General features: G+C 46.8%; 1 protein-coding gene across 1 annotated transcript in view; it reads right to left on the bottom strand.

Annotated features, from left to right (window-relative positions):
- Positions 1-5,601: 5,601 nt before the first annotated feature.
- The window catches only part of rbfox1 (RNA binding fox-1 homolog 1), a gene marked incomplete at both ends in the record, with an annotated part of 36,581 nt that continues 21,811 nt past the window's right edge, over positions 5,602-20,371 (bottom strand). Inside the window, 11 exon segments of the mRNA XM_084488521.1 lie at positions 5,602-5,730; positions 7,733-7,799; positions 10,398-10,462; positions 11,293-11,332; positions 11,561-11,589; positions 11,591-11,694; positions 12,192-12,236; positions 12,509-12,569; positions 14,636-14,728; positions 15,996-16,049; positions 16,513-16,650. Coding sequence (XP_084344647.1) covers positions 5,602-5,730; positions 7,733-7,799; positions 10,398-10,462; positions 11,293-11,332; positions 11,561-11,589; positions 11,591-11,694; positions 12,192-12,236; positions 12,509-12,569; positions 14,636-14,728; positions 15,996-16,049; positions 16,513-16,650 — 825 coding nt within the window.

Below are 20,371 nucleotides of genomic sequence, written 5' to 3' on the forward strand. Positions count from 1 at the left end.
ACTATTTAATAGTTTTATGTTGAGCATGAACTGCGTTCCGCTGAACAGGAAATAGACTCATGTTCTAACAGCCTTTCAGAGCTGCTATTAATTACAATCAATGACTCACTTAAATAATCAAAGTGTCTGTAATGGTTCTAATCAGCGTCTGAGTGCTGGTTTTTGGTGGTAACAGCAGAGGGCCGTCTGACCCGTTCATTGAAGAGGACCTCTTATTATTCCTGTCCTTCCACTGGTCCACTGGCTGCTGGCTAACCCTGACCCTTAAAGGGACACTTCTCCCGTTTGCATTAAGCTTTGTATCGTTAGTAACCCAGTCATATTTTTGAATGGTCGTGCATCATTCCCTCATTTTCCCCTGAGACGGGAGAGCTCCGTATCTACCTCTAACACCTGCTTTAAATTACGCAAAATTACGATTTTTGCGTCATTTAAAGCAGGAAGTGTAAGAGGGGGGGGGGGGGGGGGGGGGGGGGGCTCTAAAAAACTACAAGCACTAGTTCCTCATTTTGAAACCCGCCTGTAGGGGGGGTATCATCCAGAAGCACACACAGCTTTTGGCCGTGTTGTACAAGATATTCTAGAACACTCCGGGAGCTCCGGCGGGAGACCTGGAGCTCTATATATAAATAATATAATATGATATATAGACATCTATAATATAATAGATAATATCACAGCCAAAAGCTGTGTGCGCCTCTGAATATATGAATAAAAGACTGCGTCGGGTTCTCTGACGTCTCTGGTCCTTCCTCAATCTGAAGTCGCGGTTCAATCTGGACTTCAGAGAGTTAAATCCAAAGTTTCTTCCCCCAATTCCTTCTCCATGTAATCTACTCTATGTATATTATATATATATATATATATATACGTAATAACCCAACGTTGCCACTAGATGGGGCCACAACTCAACATGAAAAACCATCTGAATTCTTAACAAACCGACATACATATATATATATAAATAAATAAATAAATAAATATATATATATACTTGGACTCACCTGATTCAGTGGTAGTAGTGATTCACAAAGAGTTGATTATGATGATAGTTGGGGTTAACCCCACCCTTGAGCTGTGATGGAGCGATAGTTCGGGGTATTACTAGTGTAACCGCTACAGACTCTACTTCTTCAATCACAGGAAAGGTAATAACCAATTAGACTAACGACGCAGTGACCTGGTATGAGTTCATTGTTGATTACCTTTTTCTGGTGGAGTGGGACATAATTACCTTCTGTAATGTGAATTATTTATCACATTTGAACATTTATATTGCTTATCTTTGTAACCTCTGGCAATGTGTTTTCTAATTCCACTGATCAAATTGGGAGAGAGAGTCATTATTTTTTTCCTTCAATTAGAATAAAGGTGTCAACAAGTATAGTTCGCTGTATCTCACCACAGAGAAGGTAATTGAAATAGTGGTTTGAATACACAGTAGATCAACAAAGACGATCCGATTTGATATTACTCCAGCAGTTAAGTCCTCGTGTTTAAGGTGAGTGAAGGCTTCTAGTGCAGAGATGATCACAACCAACTGAAATAAAGGTTGCATTCAAAAGTAACCAAGACAACAAAACAAGGCGCTTAATTCTACATCCTGCACTTTGGACGCATCATGGGATGTTATGTTGTTGGTGATGCGCCACCATCATACCGTATCCTAGGTAACCGTAACCTAGACCAATGAAAACTCTGGTTTGCCATGTCGGAATCAAACAAAGAGCTGAGAAACCCCAGTAGGTTCAAACACACAACGTCACCGCATAATGAAAAACCATTTGATAATTAATGACTAAACGTTGACCCTGAAGCCTCAGTGCCTCTGAGGAGTGGCCGTGAGACAGCGCTGAACCTGTCCAGGCGTCAGCGTCGCTCGCTCCAGGGAATCTGTAGTTTCTGGATTATAATATTTTAAACTGAAAAGTACCAAAGTAGTCATTTTGATGTAAGTCTAACTTCATTATTACGTGTTCAACAACAGCATTGAGAACACCTTGGGTTTGACATCCTGACATCACGACTGTATGCTAACTGTAGCTAACCATAGCTATCCGTAGCTAACCATAGCTAACCGTAGCCTACCGTAGCTAACCCTAGCTATCCGTAGCTAACCGTAGCCTACCGTAGCTAGCCGTAGCAAACCGTAGCCTACCGTAGCTAACCATAGGTAGCCGTAACTAGCCGTAGCTAACCGTATCTAGCCATAGCTAGCCGTAACTAGCCGTAGCGAGCCAATCTAAAGCCTCCCCTCTTAACGGTCCACAGGGTGTTGGCTCGATCAGTGCCATCAACCGTCAATCAACTATAAGGAGATGATGCTGTAATGCTGTAATTATTAGTCATAATTAAATTAAACCAATATATTTAACAACATTTCTGTGTAACATGATAGATTTCTAGGTTTTTGAACATAAGGCTTCCCATTGCAAACAGGGCAGACATTGAGGTCAGAAAACAGGACAGAAGATTAAGAAAACAAAACTTTATTGATGTTCAGGTGGAAGAACGACAGTGCAGCACACTGACTGATACACTGACTGACTCACTGACTGACTCCCTGACTGACTCCCCCTGTGAACGCTCCTGGTCTCATGAACACCAGGATGTGTGGCCACGCTGCTACTGGGTAATGTAAACATCATGTGAGGAGGAGTGCTCTGCCGTCAGTGGCTGGAGTCGTGTCTCCTGGGGTCGTGGGGTTGTGTCTCCTGGGGTCGTGGGGTCGTGTCTCCTGGGGTCGTGTCTCCTGGGGTCATGGGGTCGTGTCTCCTGGGGTCCTGGGGTCGTGTCTCCTGGGGTCATGGGGTCGTGTCTCCTGGGGTCCTGGGGTCGTGTCTCCTGGGGTCGTGGGTCGTGTCTCCTGGGGTTCTGGGGTCGTGTCTCCTGGGGTCGTGGGGTCGTGTCTCCTGGGGTCCTGGGGTCGTGTCTCCTGGGGTCGTGGGTCGTGTCTCCTGGGGTCCTGGGGTCGTGTCTCCTGGGGTCGTGTCTCCTGGGGTCGTGGGTCGTGTCTCCTGGGGTCGTGTCTCCTGGGGTCATGTCTCCTGGGGTCCTGGGGTCGTGTCTCCTGGGGTCGTGTTTCCTGGGGTTGTATCTCCTGGGGTCGTGGGTCGTGTCTCCTGGGGTCGTGTCTCCTGGGGTCGTGGGTCGTGTCTCCTGGGGTCCTGGGGTCGTGTCTCCTGGGGTCGTGTCTCCTGGGGTCATGTCTCCTGGGGTCCTGGGGTCGTGTCTCCTGGGGTCGTGTTTCCTGGGGTTGTGTCTCTGTCGCCTGAGTTTCACTTTCTATTCCACCACACATCTGTAATTTATTCTTCTATTTACATAGTAGATGAATCCTCTTTATGCATCTCACATTTATATGGTTTTATATTCAAACAAGTGGAAAGTCTGACAGAAAGCTACGATAACCATAATAATAATAGTAATAATAAAAAATATTCCACAGTAGAGATGATATGAGAAAAGGATTCAAGTTATGTGGATCAAATGTAAAAAAATTGTAAAAAAAAAAAGTACAAATGTTGAACATACCACAATGGTTTGTCCCACGGGCTTTGAAAGCAACAGAAAATACAGGTTGTATGTGTGCAAAATAACATCATTGGCAAAAATACAATGAGTATACATTGCAATTTGTAATGAGATAATGTAAATTCTGAATATGATTTGATAGAAAACGAGATAGATCTCCCTAACAATTGGTTCTACTTGTCTAAATCTAAAACATATTGTTGTGTATTTAATATCAGATAACATCTTCACTGCACAGCTGAAATATAATACACCATTGGTTTGTCATACCCTCATTCCCGAACTTATTCTGAAATGATAATCCATTCACCATCAAGCAACCAGAGCTCAAAGTAAACATTAGAAAGAGATGCGGTAGCTTTTCAACATCGCTATTTTGCATGTATTTATTTAATTGTAGATGTCCCATTATATAAAAAGTCATCAGTTATTAACAATCAATATACTGGAAGATGTATGTCTCTATATTTGTTGTTATTTATATATATAAAAAATTTGCTTTTGGATGGCAAACACTGTTCAGGATTTGGACTAGCAACTATATTAATGAACAGCGAACGTGACGTAACCATACATTATTCTAGTTCTGACATTATTCATATCTATGTAAAACTGTACATGGCGGCGCGGTGGGGTCCGCCTGGACCTTTGGCTTGAGGGACACGATATGAACCAGAGCTTCTGAACGCTGAGCTTCTGGAGCTTCTGAACCCTGGAGGTTCTGAAGGTTCTGGAGCGTCTGAACACTGGAGGTTCTGGAGCTTCTGAACCCTGGAGGTTCTGGAGGATCTGGAGCGTCTGAACACTGGAGGTTCTGGAGCTTCTGGAGCTTCTGAACCCTGGAGGTTCTGGAGGTTCTGGAGCGTCTGAACACTGGAGGTTATGAAGGTTCTGGAACTTCTGAACACTGGAGGTTCTGGAGGTTCTGAATACTGGAGCTTCTGGAGGTTCTGGAGCTTCTGAACACTGGAGGTTCTGGAGGTTCTGGAGCATCTGAACACTGGAGGTTCTGGAGCTTCTGAACCCTGGAGGTTCTGAAGGTTCTGGAGCTTCTGAACACTGGAGGTTCTGGAGGTTCTGGAGTTTCTACTCCAGCTTCTGGAGTGTTTGAACGCTGAGGTTCTGAACCCTGGGTCAGAAGCTGCTCTCTACACTAAGAACACTCAGCCTCTCTTCTACTGTGGGGAACAGGATCTGTCATTTTTGTTCAGATTGTTGCCGTGCGATAACAACACCATCCCAACGATTGCAGATGGCGTCACATGGCAGCCATTTGAACCAATAGGAAACAGGAATTACAATAATATGTGTTTGGTTTGGTAACTGTTGTTGGTGACGTAAAGTCGACCAGTCACTTATCGCTATCTAGTGCAGGTTAAGAGAATAACTCGTATTCAATGTTAATTCTGACCAATCGATATATTTTGTTCTTAATCTCCTTTTCACACAAATTTCAAACCATAAAAAAAATCTAAAGTGACATGGAAGCACCAAAATCGAATGTAACAAAAAATAATAAAGAAACAACGACTGGACTAGTATAGTCACTTAAACACTTTTACAAAATGATTACCCCAAAATGGTGACTCTGATCTATGTTACAAGGTTGGATTCCAGAGTCTGTCACGAGCCCTAACAACTTAAATCTGTTAACATTTGAATTCTTCTAAATGCTAACCTTTCAGCATTGCTATAAGACCACAGAAAAAATCTCTACAGCCGACAATCTATGTTTTAAAACCTTAGAAATTAAAAACCCACAATATCAAAATACACAGCACAAAATATCTGAGGTATAAGATGAAAAATATCAGTTGTCATTTTAATCTTCACGTCTTTCTGAACCTCTCATAAGGGACATGGTAAAAGATGCACAACTGCATGTATTGCAATACCCAGCCCTCAGAAATCTCTCTCTCTCTCCGTGGCGTTCACTCGCTCGCACACGAGTCCCAGGTCCCCAGCCCGGGCCCCCAGGCCCCCGGCCCCAGGCCTGGCCCCCGGCCCGTGGCTCTCTGCTCTGGTGGTAGGGGGTGTAGAGGAGGGGCGGGGGGGCGGGGGGTGGGGCTAGTAGGGAGCGAAGCGGCCGTAGCCCCCGCGGTAGAGGCTGGCCTGCAGGGAGGACAGGACCAAACCCAGGTCCTCCCCCGCCACGTGGCTCCGCGCCTTAGCATCACTCAGAGGGACGAACGCATTCTGCACACACACACACACACACACACACACACACACACACACACACACACACACACACACACACACACACACACACACACACACACACACACACACACACACAGGTTTTGTTAGCCTTGGTTTTCCCAAGAGTCTGTTCACAGTACTTTACTGTACTACTGTTTACAGTACTGTACTGTACTACTGTTTAGAATACTTTACTGTACTACTGTTTACAGTACTGTACTGTACTACTGTTTACAGTACTGTACTGTACTACTCTTTACAGTACTGTACTGCACTACTGTTTACAGTACTTTACTGTACTACTGTTTACAGTACTGTACTACTGTTTACAGTACTTCACTGTACTACTGTTTACAGTACTGTACTAATGTTTACAGTACTGTACTGCACTACTGTTTACAGTACTTCACTGTACTACTGTTTACAGTACTGTACTGTACTACTGTTTACAGTACTTTAATGTACTACTGTTTACAGTACTGTACTACTGTTTACAGTACTTCACTGTACTACTGTTTACAGTACTGTACTGTACTACTGTTTACAGTACTTTACTGTACTACTGTTAACAGTACTTTACCGTAGATCCGGTGAAACGGCATGGGGGTGAAATGGAGGAGAGCCCTTCATGCAGCCTCAGGCCCCCCGCTGGGAGGGAGAAACACGGGAGAGGAGGAGGTGAACAGGAGGAGGACAGAAGGAGAGGAGGAGGAGAGGAGGAGGTGAGGAGGTGAACAGGAGGAGAGGAGGAGGAGAACAGGAGGAGGACAGGAGGAGAGCAGGAGGAGAGGAGGAGGACAGGAGGAGAGGAGGAGGTGAACAGGAGGAGGACAGGAGGAGAGGAGGAGAGGAGGAGGAGGACAGGAGGAGAGGAGGAGGACAGGAGGAGAGGAGGAGGTGAACAGGAGCAGGACAGGAGGAGAGGAGGAGAGGAGGAGGAGGACAGGAGGAGAGGAGGAGGAGGTGAACAGGAGGAGGACAGGAGGAGAGGAGGAGGAGAGGAGGAGGAGTACAGAAGGAGGACAGGAGGAGAGGAGGAGGAGGTCCTTAGGGGGGGCCGGACCCTGGGGGGGGGGGGGGGGCACTGGGGGGGGGCATCCAAAGCATCCACAAAGTGACTTGAATTACATCAGATCCTTTAGTTTTAAACGTTGTGCATCTGAGTCTAACTGGGACCAGTACAGCCCCAGACCACCACCCATCTGAGTCTAAATGGGACCAGTACAGCCCCTAGACCACCACCCATCTGAGTCTGAATGGGACCAGTACAGCCCCAGACCACCACCCATCTGAGTCTGAATGGGACCACTACAGCCCCTAGACCACCACCCATCTGAGTCTAAATGGGACCAGTACAGCCCCCAGACCACCACCCATCTGAGTCTGAATGGGACCAGTACAGCCCCTAGACCACCACCCATCTGAGTCTGAATGGGACCAGTACAGCCCCTAGACCACCACCCATCTGATCCTGGTTTTACAAATCACACTGAGGAGGAGGAGTCAAGCAGCAGGAAACAAGAGGGGCGGGCCAATCAGTGGTCAACAAGGGTGTGTGTGTGTGTGTGTGTGTGTGTGTGTGTGCATGTGTGTGTGTGCATGCGTGCTTGTGAAAGAAAGAGAAACATGATGATCAACATAAAGCAGAGCCAAGATGAGCTGATAGACAGACAGACAGAAAGACAGACAGACAGGTATATAAAAGTAGTTAGATCAACAGATGAGTAGAGGATGGATATGAACGCATGTATTAGTCTGTAGATAGAGGAGGAGGAGCCTCAGGAGACAGACAGACAGGTGGAGGGGGGGCCTGACAGACAGACAGGTGGAGGAGGAGCCTCAGGAGACAGACAGACAGGTGGAGGAGGGGCCTGACAGACAGACAGGTGGAGGAGGGGCCTGACAGACAGACAGACAGACAGGTGGAGGAGGGGCCTGACAGACAGACAGGTGGAGGAGGGGCCTGACAGACAGACAGGTGGAGGGGGGGTCTCACCACGCTGTAGGGCGCTGCGGGTGCCAGGGCGTGGTTGTACGGGTCAGCAGCATACACTCGCCCGTAACTATGGAGACAAGGAGGAGACAGGGACACCGGTTGGATGGTTTGTTACACGCCCTGAGGGGGGGGGGGGGGGGGGGCACTGGACCCTGACCCCCTCCCTAGTGGGGGGGGGGGGGGGGCACTGGACCCTGACCCATGACCCCCAAACTCTAGTGTCCACCTCCTAAGGCTTGGGGCCCTCTGATGGGGGGGTGTTGCTCTAGGGGCCCTCTGATGGGGGTGTGTTGCTCTAGGGGCCCTCTGATGGGGGGGTGTTGCTCTAGGGGCCCTCTGACGGGGTTGTGTTGCTCTAGGGGCCCTCTGATGGGGGTGTGTTGCTCTAGGGGCCCTCTGACGGGGGTGTGTTGCTCTAGGGGCCCTCTGACGGGGGTGTGTTGCTCTAGGGGCCCTCTGATGGGGGGGTGCTGCTCTAGGGGCCCTCTGACGGGGGTGTGTTGCTCTAGGGGCCCTCTGATGGGGGTGTGTTGCTCTAGGGGCCCTCTGATGGGGGTGTGTTGCTCTAGGGGCCCTCTGATGGGGGTGTGTTGCTCTAGGGGCCCTCTGATGGGGGTGTGTTGCTCCAGAGTCCACCTCCTGTAGGCCAGGACTCACACTATCTTCCCCTAGCAACTCTGATGACAGCCAATCAGAGAGGCTGGGGCCTTGCGCCTATGAATGAGCTGATTTGCATAGAGGCCCAGTGGCTGCAGCGATTAGGAGTTAATCCCGATTTGTTTTGGACATTGTTATTCAGTGTACAGTCTAACTCCCCTGCCACCGCCTCCTCACAGCGTTTGACCCCCCTTATCTCCCCAAGCAGAGTCCCACCGTCACACACACACACACACACACACACACACACACACACACACACACACACACACTGACACACACACACTGACACACACACACACGCACACACATGCACGCACGCACGCACTCACACACACACTCACACACACACACACACACGCACACACACGCACACACTCACATAAACACACACACAGCGGTGTGGCGACCATCAATTTGGAGGGACTGCATATCTGCAAATATCGTCATTAAATATGTTTACAAACATTACAATTGGAATAATGCCGGAACCAATGCGTAGAGAAGCTGATCTCATTGTGCACATCAGCAGAGCACCATTACACCATTGTGGCACTTTATAACCAAATAATTACAATTTGCAAGTGCACTAATGTCAGCCTCAGTGTTTTGTACAGAACGCCTTATGGGCATTTAGAGCTTAGGCCTTCCACCACCACACTGTGTGGTGAACGCTGCTCACCACTGTGTGTAGTGAACGCTGCTCACCACTGTGGTGAACGCTGCTCACTACTGTGTGGTGAACGCTGCTCACCACTGTGTAGTGAACGCTGCTCACCACTGTGTAGTGAACGCTGCTCACCATTGTAGTGAACGCTGCTCACCACTGTGTGTAGTGAACGCTGCTCACCACTGTGTGTAGTGAACGCTGCCACCTGACCAGAAGAGCACTGAGGAGAGGAACCGAGACAAGGAGACCAGAAGAGCACTCAGCTCCAATATGATATTGTCCTGATTTAACGTTCATTCACCCAATGCATCGTTATTAGATGTGTCTGATTAGTTGGAAAGAATCAATTTTTTCAAACGGCCATTGAAGTGATTGGGGTACATGAGTTATCTTTAATTAGCCTGGAGTCAGAGCTAGGTCAGAACTAGCGCTGTGTAGCTGAGGTGGAGAGAGAGCGAGAGAGAGAGAGGGGGGGGGGAATGAACCCAATAAGACAGAGTTCTACAGGTTCTGTTCAGATCCACTCCAGCGCTCATTGAACACCAATGATTCATTGTGTTATGGATGTTATTAATGAAGAGGTGGAGGTCGCTTGGTTCAAGACACTGGAATACACATCCTGAGAAGATCACTCTCCTCAAGAGATCACTCTCCTCAGGAGATCACTCTCATCAGATCACTCTCCTCAAGAGATCACTCATCAGGAGATCACTCTCATCAGGAGATCACTCTCATCAGATCACTCTCCTCAATAGATCACTCTCATCAGGAGATCACTCTCATCAGGAGATCTCTCTCCTCAAGAGATCACTCTCCTCAGGAGATCACTCTCATCAGGAGATCACTCTCATCAGGAGATCACTCCAGAGTGTGATGTGTGGGTACAGTCACTGGCCGCTGCCCTGATCATGTGACCCACGGTCATGTGACCCACGGTCACGTGACCCCTTGCTGCTCACACATTCAATCAGCCCCTCCATCACATTCAATCAGCTCATCATTTAGAATAGCTCCTCCCATATGTTCTATATAGAGAGAGAGAGAGAGAGAGAGAGAGAGAGAGAGACGCACAGAGAGAGAGAGAGAGAGAGAGAGAGAGAGAGAGAGAGAGAGAGAGAGACGCACAGAGAGAGAGAGAGAGAGAGAGAGAGAGAGAGAGAGAGAGAGGGGAGAGGGGAGAGAGAGAGGGGCGAGAGGGAGAGAAAGAGATAGTTACATAGAGAGAGAGAGAGACATAGAGAGAGACCAAGAGACAGAGAAAGAGGAGAGAGAGAGAGAAAGAGAGAGTTACATAAAGAGAGAGAGAGAGAGAGAGAGAGAGAGAGCTGCCTGTCTCACCTGTCACTGTATGCTGCAGCTGTGGCAGCAGTAGGCTGGGTGTATCTGTAGGCTGTGTACCCGGCCTAGAGGAAACATGATGATCTGTTATACATCAGTGTTATGTTATACATCATGTGTGTCTATATATATATATATATATATATATATATATAGTCTAGTGAATCAAATGATAATCAAATGATTATTTTAACAGCAAAAGGATTTTAATTTAATTGAGGTAGATTTAAATAGATCTAGGTAGATTTAAGTAGTTTAAGTCGATTGAAGATCTCAGTCCCAGGACTCTCCCCGGGTTACAGCGTTACCATGGGTTACAGCGTTAGGTTCAACACAATAAGGAATTATTGGTATCAAAAAGTTTCATTACAACAATTGAATTGACAACAGCAAGACTGTGACTGTAAATTGTATTAGTTGCAATGCAATGTAAAATGTGTCCTGAAGCATGGACGAGAGAGAGAGAGAGAGAGAGAGAGACAGAGAGAGAGAGGAGAGAGAGACAGAGAGACAGAGAGAGAGAGAGAGAGAGAGAGAGAGAGGATGTCTGGGCCAGTAGAGGCTAATGAGGGTCTGCTCTAATGCCCTTCAACCAGCGGCACAGCGTAGTGTCAGCACCCTGCACACACACACACACACACACACACACACACACACACACACACACACATATGCCCACACACACTCACTCATGTGCTACGGCCATGTGTTGTGAGTTGCAATAATTAATAATAATAATTGATTTATTAAGGGTTTATTAAGGGATGGTATTTATTAAGGGTTAGCTCTTCTTTAAATAGTGTGTGGGGGGGCTCATTGGGTTAGACGCTGTGAGGATGGTTGTCGTGGTGATGGCTGCAGGGCGCAGCATGCAGTGTCAACCGTTATTACTCACATAAAGATCTGCCCCATAAAATCCATCCTGGTAAACAATGCTGCAAAGACAAACAAACAACAACAAACAAACAGGACGTTGGTATTAGTGCATGTTCACGTGCACGAGCACTGGGCACCAACCCCTGACCAGACAGAGAGTAGTCCAATCAGAGAGGACACACTGTACCACACACACCGTATGACACACACACACACACACACACACACACACACCGTAGAGCTGGTTGGAGCTCAGACTACAGACCAAAGGGGGGGGGGGGTCTCACCCTCCGTAGGCGGGGATGTGAGGGGGGGGGGGCGGCGGCTCTGAAGGCGTTGTAGACGCTCCGCCCCCGGCCCCGCAGGTGGGCTCCTCTGAACGCCGCCGCCGCAGTGGCTGCTGGGTAGGGGAAGCCTGGGACTGGAGGGGGGGGGGGGGATTAGGCCTCAACCAATAGGGGACCTGTTCAGATCCAGGTGGCTTATTTTACCCAGGTCGTCTTCACCAATCAGAACTCTGTCTTCAGTGTGTTCTCAGTGTGTTCTCAGTGTGTTCTCAGTTTGTTAACCCTAACCCTAACAAGTAATAACAAGAATGGGCAGATGAAATTAGACTAACGACGTTTGGAGACAACTGAAACTATTGATTTAATTTACTAATTAAATTTCAAACCCTTTTAATGTCCTTTACAGAGAGAGGGATGGTTAGCTCTCTCCTCCCTTGTCCTCTGCCTCTTTTCTATATATATATATATATATATATATATATATATATATATATATATATATATATATATATATATAAACAATGTACCTATAATATAATACATCACCAGCTCACCTCCTGTCTTTCATTATAAAATGCAAAGTATTTTTTCATGTAGTTCATGCAAGTGGAACGTAAAAATGTGTCTTTACCTGCATAGAACTCTGGACTGTAGACCACTGGGTTCAGCTTCCAGCCTAGAGAGAGAGAGAGAGATAGAGAGAGAGAGAGAGAGAGAGAGAGAGAGGGGGGGGGGAGGGAGAGAGAGAGAGAGAGAGAGGGGGGGGGGGGAGGGAGGGAGAGAGAGAGAGAGAGAGAGAGAGAGAGAGGACAGTTCTGTTCCGCATCACTTTGAACACCATGCGTGCGTGTTTTGGATTCAAAAATTACAAAATAATTATTTTGTCCATTCAGGTTTAAAACATGGCGGTAATAAAGTGAGTCCTCCGCCTGGCGTTGGGCTGCTCACCGCTGGCATAGGGGCCGGCCGTCTTCCTGTTGGTCATGACCCGGGCTGTGGCGTTGTTCACCTGAGGAGACGACAGGGAATCAGGCTCCATGCACGTCCCCAGGGGCCCAGGGACGTCCCCAGGGGCCGAGGGACGTCTCCCGGGCCCGAGGGACGTCCCCAGGGCCCGAGGGACGTCTCCTAGAGGGACGTCTCCTAGAGGGACGTCCCCAGGGCCCGAGGGATGTCTCCTAGAGGGACGTCTCCTAGAGGGTCGTCTCCTAGAGGGACGTCTCCTAGAGGGTCGTCTCCTAGAGGGACGTCTCCAGGGCCCGAGGGACTCAGACGCTTCAGGACGTCAGCAGCAGCTCTCATTGGTCGTTACTCAGCAACACGTCCACAGAGGAGAAACAAACCAAGCAGAATCTCTTTTCTTTGCTCTGAGTTGTACTGGTTTGAAACGGCATGCTTCCACCCTTTGAGTGACAGACTTCAGAGAGAAGAAACCAATGCAGGGATGGAAACCAAAAGGTGTGAATGCTGATATTATGGTGCATGCTCCTTTGGGTGTTTGGAGGAAAGACACGGGAGAGGACAAAGGAAATATCATCAAGCGACAACGTCCATTATGCATGTCCAATATGAGACCAAGCCACATCACACTCAGCCTTCCCAACGTGAACCAAAGGGATGAACAGAAGCAGAAGAAACACGACCGGAACAGAGACCCAATCAGAGCACATGGAGGAAATCAACCAATCAAATCATTCCAGCTTCAAACCAAGTGCTTAGGAGGGGTGTGTACGACCAGGGAGCGAAGGCTTCAGGAGTGATCAACGGAAGAACAGAGAGAACAGAGAACAGAGAGAACAGAGAACAGAGAGAACAGAGAACAGAGAGAACAGAGAGAACAGGGAGAACAGAGAACAGAGAGAACAGGGAGAACAGAGAGAACAGAGATAACAGAGAACAGAGAGAACAGAGAACAGAGAGAACAGAGAGAACAGAGAACAGGGAGGCAGATGACAGGCTCCACGGTGCAGGTTCTCACTCCTCTCTCACTCCTCTCTCGCTCCTCTCTCACTCCTCTCTCACTCAGAGCGCTCAAACACACGTCGGCACGACAGAAACATACACATGTGTTTATAAACCAAATCATACGGCATGAACCACGATCCATAAGAACACAGACAGTGAGCCGTGGCTCCACGTGAGGGAGGAGGCGGTGCTGGCAGGAGGCTGGCTTCACACTTACCATTCCCAAACCTTTATCTTATTTTGGCCTCGCCCACTTGTTTGCCTACTGTAACCATGGTAACTGTGTCGAGTGGGCGGGGAGGGTGGGACAGGTGGGGGCGCTATACAAGCTACTGGTGGATGGATGGGTGGAGAGGGGGAGATGAGAAAGGGATAAGCAGCGTCTTACTCTGACAAATGAACTCTAGATGTCTTCAGTCGTTCAGCTCAACAGACACACTGACAGTCACAGTCGGACCCAACAGTCATCAAAACATGACATATCTGAAGCCCAAGTATGAGAGTAAAGAGTCAGCACCAGGAGGAGATAGATTGTGTGTTTCCCGTTCAGCCTGAGAGGACACACTGACTGTCCTTAAGAGGAAAGCTTGTTGGTCGCTAGCATTAAGCATTAGCAGACTTCCATCTCTTTTCAGAGGAAGCCCCTCTCGTGTGTCCTCCTGTTTGGATCATTTCTTGGGCTAACGGGGAGGAGGAGTTACCCTCCTGCTGGGTCAGAGTTAGGAGTTATTTCACAGTCCAGACAGTATCGGTGTTAATGTTCACAGGAGGACATGCACTGATCTGCTGCTTTGAGGGGCAGGTGGGTCGAGGTTCTCAACACCATGATGTCACTGTAGTGTGAAACACATACATACATACATATATACACACACACACACATACACTCAAACACACACACACACACACACACATACACTCAAACACACACACACAGCAGTCAAAGCAGACTCAAACTGAAAAAGGAAGGACGGACCCCCTGGTGGGGCTGGGGGGGTAAACTCAGACACACACCTCTATCTTGGGGGGTAAACTCAGACACACACCTCTATCTTGGGGGGTAAACTCAGACACACACCTCTATCTTGGGGGGTAAACTCAGACACACACCTCTATCTTGCGTCCCTCCACCACAGTGGCGTGCAGCTTCTCACGGGCGCGGTCGGCGTCCGAGATGAGTTCAAAGGTCACGAAGCCGAAACCCTGAGGGACGCCACCACAGAGGGACTGGTTAGACTGGTTAGACTGGTTAGACTACCTTCAGACCAGTTCACCACAGAGGGACTGTTTAGGCTACCTTCAGACCAGTTCTCCCAGAACAGCAAACTGGGTCATCAGAATCAGAGAACTTCTCGACCAAATGGGTGATTACAATTCATGTTAAGAATTCAGAACCAGGATAATCCTAAACTAGAGATAGAACCAGGATAATCCTAAACTAGAGATAGAACCAGGATAATCCTAAACTAGAGATAGAACCAGGATAATCCTAAACTAGAAGATAGAACCAGGATAATCCTAAACTAGAGATAGAACCAGGATAATCCTAAACTAGAGATAGAACCAGGATAATCCTAAACTAGAAGATAGAACCAGGATAATCCTAAACTAGAGATAGAACCAGGATAATCCTAAACTAGAGATAGAACCAGGATAATCCTAAACTAGAAGATAGAACCAGGATAATCCTAAACTAGAGATAGAACCAGGATAATCCTAAACTAGAAGATAGAACCAGGATAATCCTAAACTAGAGATAGAACCAGGATAATCCTAAACTAGAAGATAGAAGGTTATAGGTTAAGTTATAGGTTATAGATTATAGGTTAATAAGTTATAGGTTATAAATTAAGTTATAGGTTATAGGTTAAGTTATAGGTTATAGGTTAATAAGTTATAGGTTATAGGTTAATAAGTTATAGGTTATAGGTTAAGTTATAGGTTATAGGTTAATAAGTTATAGGTTATAGGTTAAGTTATAGGTTATAGTTTAAGTTATAGGTTATATGATATAGGTTAATAAGTTATAGGTTAAGTTATAAGTTATAGGTTATAGGTTAATAAGTTATAGGTTATAGGTTATAGATTAAGTTATAGGTTTAGGTTAATAAGTTATAGGTTATAGGTTAAATTATAGGTTATAGGTTAAGTTATAGGTTAATAAGTTATAGGTTATAGGTTATAGGTTAATAAGTTATAGGTTATAGGTTAAGTTATAGGTTATAGGTTATAGGTTAAGTTATAGGTTATAGGTTAATAAGTTATAGGGAGATCTTCTGGGCTCAGATCGGACACGGTACGACAGAATTCCGGTCAACTGTGACTTTTACTTCTAACATTGTAATGACATTATTATTATTATTATATTATTAGTGTAATCACATTATTATTATTATTATTATTATTATTATTATTCTATTATTAGTGTAATCACATGACAGCTAGGCTGAGTCAGAAGAAGGATTCTTACCTTGGAGCCACGCTCGTTAAAAATGATTTCCACGTCTAAGATTTTGCCAAATTGCTGAAACCGAAAGAAAGGAAACATGACGATGAGTAAACACTTAGAGGAGGCCCCTAGGGGACACACTTAGAGGGGGCCCCTAGGGGAAACACTTAGAGGGGGCCCCTAGGGGACACACTTAGAGGAGGCCCCTAGGGGACACACTTAGAGGAGGCCCCTAGGGGACACACTTAGAGGGGGTCCCTAGGGGACACACTTAGAGGGGGCCTCTAGGGGACACACTTAGAGGAGGCCCCTAGGGGACACACTTAGAGGGGGCCCCTAGGGGACACACTTAGAGGAGGCCCCTGGAGGACACACTTAGAGGGGGTCCCTAGGGGACACACTTAGAGGGGGCCCCTGGAGGAAACACGTGTGTTCTCAGGTCTATGAAGAGCGTCAGACCAGCGGCCCCCACCTGGGGGTCAGGGGCCCTGCATCAGAGGAGCTCAGAGGTCAGAGGTCACTAGGGGCCGGTACTCACGCCAAACATCTGCCTGAGATCGGGGTCCCTGAAGCGGAAGGGGATGTTGGAGACGTGGAGCCGCTTGGGCTGCGGCTTACAGTCGCTGCTCTCCGAGGGGGTCTGGGTGTGGAGGTCCGACGGTACCTCCTCTGTCTGCTGCACGGGGGGCACAGTACCATGGATTAGACCAGGGATTAGACCAGGGATTAGACCAGAGAACAACAGTACCAGGGATTAGACCAGGGATTAGACCAGAGAACAAGAGTACCAGGGATTAGACCAGAGAACAACAGTACGAGGGATTAGACCAGGGATTATACCAGAGAACAACAGTACCAGGGATTAGACCAGAGAACAACAGTACCAGGGACTAGACCAGGGATTAGACCAGAGAACAACACAGTACCAGGGATTAGACCAGAGAACAACACAGTACCAGGGATTAGATCAGGGATTAGACCAGGGAACAACACAGTACCAGGTATTAGACCAGAGAACACAGTACCAGGGATTACACCAGAGATTAGACCAGAGAACAACAGTACCAGGGATTAGACCAGGGATTAGACCAGAGAACAACACAGTACCAGGGATTAGACCAGGGAACAACACAGTACCAGGGATTAGACCAGGGATTAGACCAGAGAACAACACAGTACCAGGGATTAGACCAGGGAACAACACAGTACCAATGATTAGACCAGGGATTAGACCAGAGAACAACACAGTACCAGGGATTAGACCAGGGATTAGACCAGGGATTAGACCAGGGAACAACACAGTACCAGGGATTAGACCAGAGAACAACACAGTTCTGTGGTCTGGGCACCAGATCTGACACCAGATCTGACACCAGATCACTGTCCTCCCACACTTTGCATGGTGGTTTGATATGGATATACACATATCATGGTATGATATGTGTCTCCCATAAGGAGTCATCAGAAAACGAGTGATATTGAAGATAGTCGTAAACCATGATGGGGAATGGAGATGATGCTACTATCCTAATAAAGGATTATCTTATTTTATCCTATCCACCTTCTGGAGTCTGGTAAACAACGTGTCGTCATGGTTTCACACCACGTCCTCCTCCTCTTCTCCCTCTCCTGCCCTAATTTAAAGGTCCCATGGCATGAAAATTTCACTTTATGAGGTTTTCTAACATTAATATGAGTTCCCCTAGCCTGACTATGGTCCCCCAGTAGCTAGAAATGGCGTTCGGTGTAAAATGAACACTAGGTATCCTGCTCCGCCTTTGAAAAAATGAAAGCTCAGACGGACCGATTTGGAATTTGCCGTCATCATAAGGGGCCAGGTTACCTCCCCTTTCTCAGCTTGGCCCGCCCAGAGAATTTGGCCCGCCAATGAGACAATGAGCTACGACCGTGCGAGTGCCACATGTGTGTGTGTGAATACACACACTTTAACGCAAGTGTTGTACACTTCTTTGTTATGTGGAATGCTCCGTTCACTTGCATGGGCCTTCCCGACTTCTGGTGGTGAATTATTTTTCAATAATGACCGTTGCTAAGCATATAATGACCGCTGTCAAGGAAAGTGGATTTTTTTACGTCTTTCTTATCACTCCGCAAGTAGTCAGGTAACTTATCAACCCCAGCGGATTCGGTTGCTAAGCGACGTCAACGTCTTTGGCTGACTATTTCTCTGCTGATCAACACTACCAATGGTGATTGTAAAAAGACACACCGGGCCCTAGTTAGACGGTCTCAAACACAGATGTGAAGCACAAAGTCGAAGTAGCTTTGTGGGCGGTTCTATGGCGCTGTTGCTATTATGATGGCGAGATAAATTAGCTTTGCACCCGACGCAAATCTAAAATGGGTTGGTCTGAAATCCGTAGGTGTGTTTTGGGCGTAACGTGCAATAAACCAATGAGAGTTCCACCTGCCATCCCCTTTAAGAGCCAGCGCATTTGACTTGACGAGTGGATATTTTGACAGCGCGTTTGCATTCTCCGCTGAGACAGATGCATGACCACATGAATTTCAAACTTCAAATGGCTCAGTTTATGGCCAAATAATAGGCCTAATTCTTCTACAACTTCAGAAACACTGAGTCGTCATGTAAATTGCAGAAAAAACAACTTAACACATATATGATATGCGGACGCGGTCCTGTGGCTGCAACTGTGGGTCTATTTAATGATATGCAGCAATACATTAACAAACCGTTTGTTACCAGTATTGTATACATTATCGTTATCGACCCCATTAATATACATCGCAATGGACTGTATTATGCGTTACGTGTTTAGTTTGCGTGTGTTTAAACAGATGGGTGCACACACACACGCGCGCCAAGCATCACCCGTATTCATTCATTCTTTTAAACACTCACTCGCGGTAAAACTATGTTTTCTCACGATCAAATACTCATCAATCCTAAAAATTATGGGCTTGTACACGATGTCTGTGTCAAGAAAATATGTGTTTGCTGTACGGTGTTTGCAGATGCATTGATTTAAAAGTAAAACTTACCGCTGTATCAGCTGTTCTTTCCCAAATAATTTAACCAACCATTTATTCTAAAACGAGATTTTGTTTTGGAAGGCTGGAATATACTTTGCTCAAATGTATTATTGTTATTATTATTTTAACGCATGGCATAGCCTACTATACTTCATTCATGTTCATTCATGCAGCCCTATGGAAAAAAAAATGTTTCCACAATCCACACGCTATTTCTATGCAGTTTCACACATATGAACAATCTTTGACATCATAATATTTAAATCAGGCTAATCGTTTGCATGTTTGTGCTGTGTATAGCCTACGTGTGTGTAAGCGCATGTTGCAGTTCCAACCTGCCATGGCACGTCAAAATAGCAACACCAACTGCGCTATCCGCTAGTGCATTTAGACCAGGAATTTTTCAGTCAGTAGCGCAATTGCATTGGTGCAATTTTTAGATCCGTAAAATAGCACCAAGTATCATTTGCCCCGGAACACGCCTCTGCTTTTCGCCGACACACCTCTCCAGACACAAGTGTAGTGGCGCCTGGTTGCTGTGGGGGAAAATCAGCTTTGCGCCGGGTGCAAGCGAGCAACGACACATGCGTCGGTGTAGAAAGTCAATTGCGCTTGGTGCAAGATAGGGCCCACCGTGTGAAGTCATTTTTTCGTTTTGGCAAGTAGCCGTGTAATAAGCGGGATAATGTATAGAACGTCGGCGGTCATTATCTTAAATAAGCCCCTTCAGGGCGAAGCAAGACACCTCCACTTCACATCGGTGTCCAGTTCACCCTGTCTGGGCTTATTTCCCGATAATGACCGGCGTTCTGTACATTATCCCTTACATAATGACCAGTGTTCTATACATTATCCCTTACATAATGACCAGCGTTCTATACATTATCCCTTACATAATGACCAGCGTTCTATACATTATCCCTTACATAATGACCAGTGTTCAATACATTATCCCTTACATAATGGCCGGCGTTCTATACATTATCCCTTACATAATGACCGGCGTTCTATACATTATCCCTTACATAATGACCGGTGTTCTGTACATTATCCCTTACATAATGACCGGCATTCTGTACATTATCCCTTACATAGAGCTGCAGAACTCTGGCCAGAGCACCCGGAGTGTTCTAGAATATTTACAGAACACGACCAAAAGCTGTGTGTGCCTCCGGATGATATTATGAATCCAAGCCAATGCGATCCATCCACTGTAAACACGTTCCCAGTCACTAGCCAGTGGCTAGTGACTGGCTAGTGTGGCTAGTGACTGGCTAGCCAGTGGCTAGTGACTGGCGCGCATCTGTTCTGCTATCGGCTAGTGAGGGCTTTCTGGATATGTCCACGGGGTAATCTGCGGTGAGTGTTTACATGCAAAAACACAA

This window comes from Micromesistius poutassou (genome assembly GCF_964030765.1).
Source record: "Micromesistius poutassou genome assembly, chromosome: 1".
Lineage (NCBI taxonomy): Eukaryota > Metazoa > Chordata > Actinopteri > Gadiformes > Gadidae > Micromesistius > Micromesistius poutassou.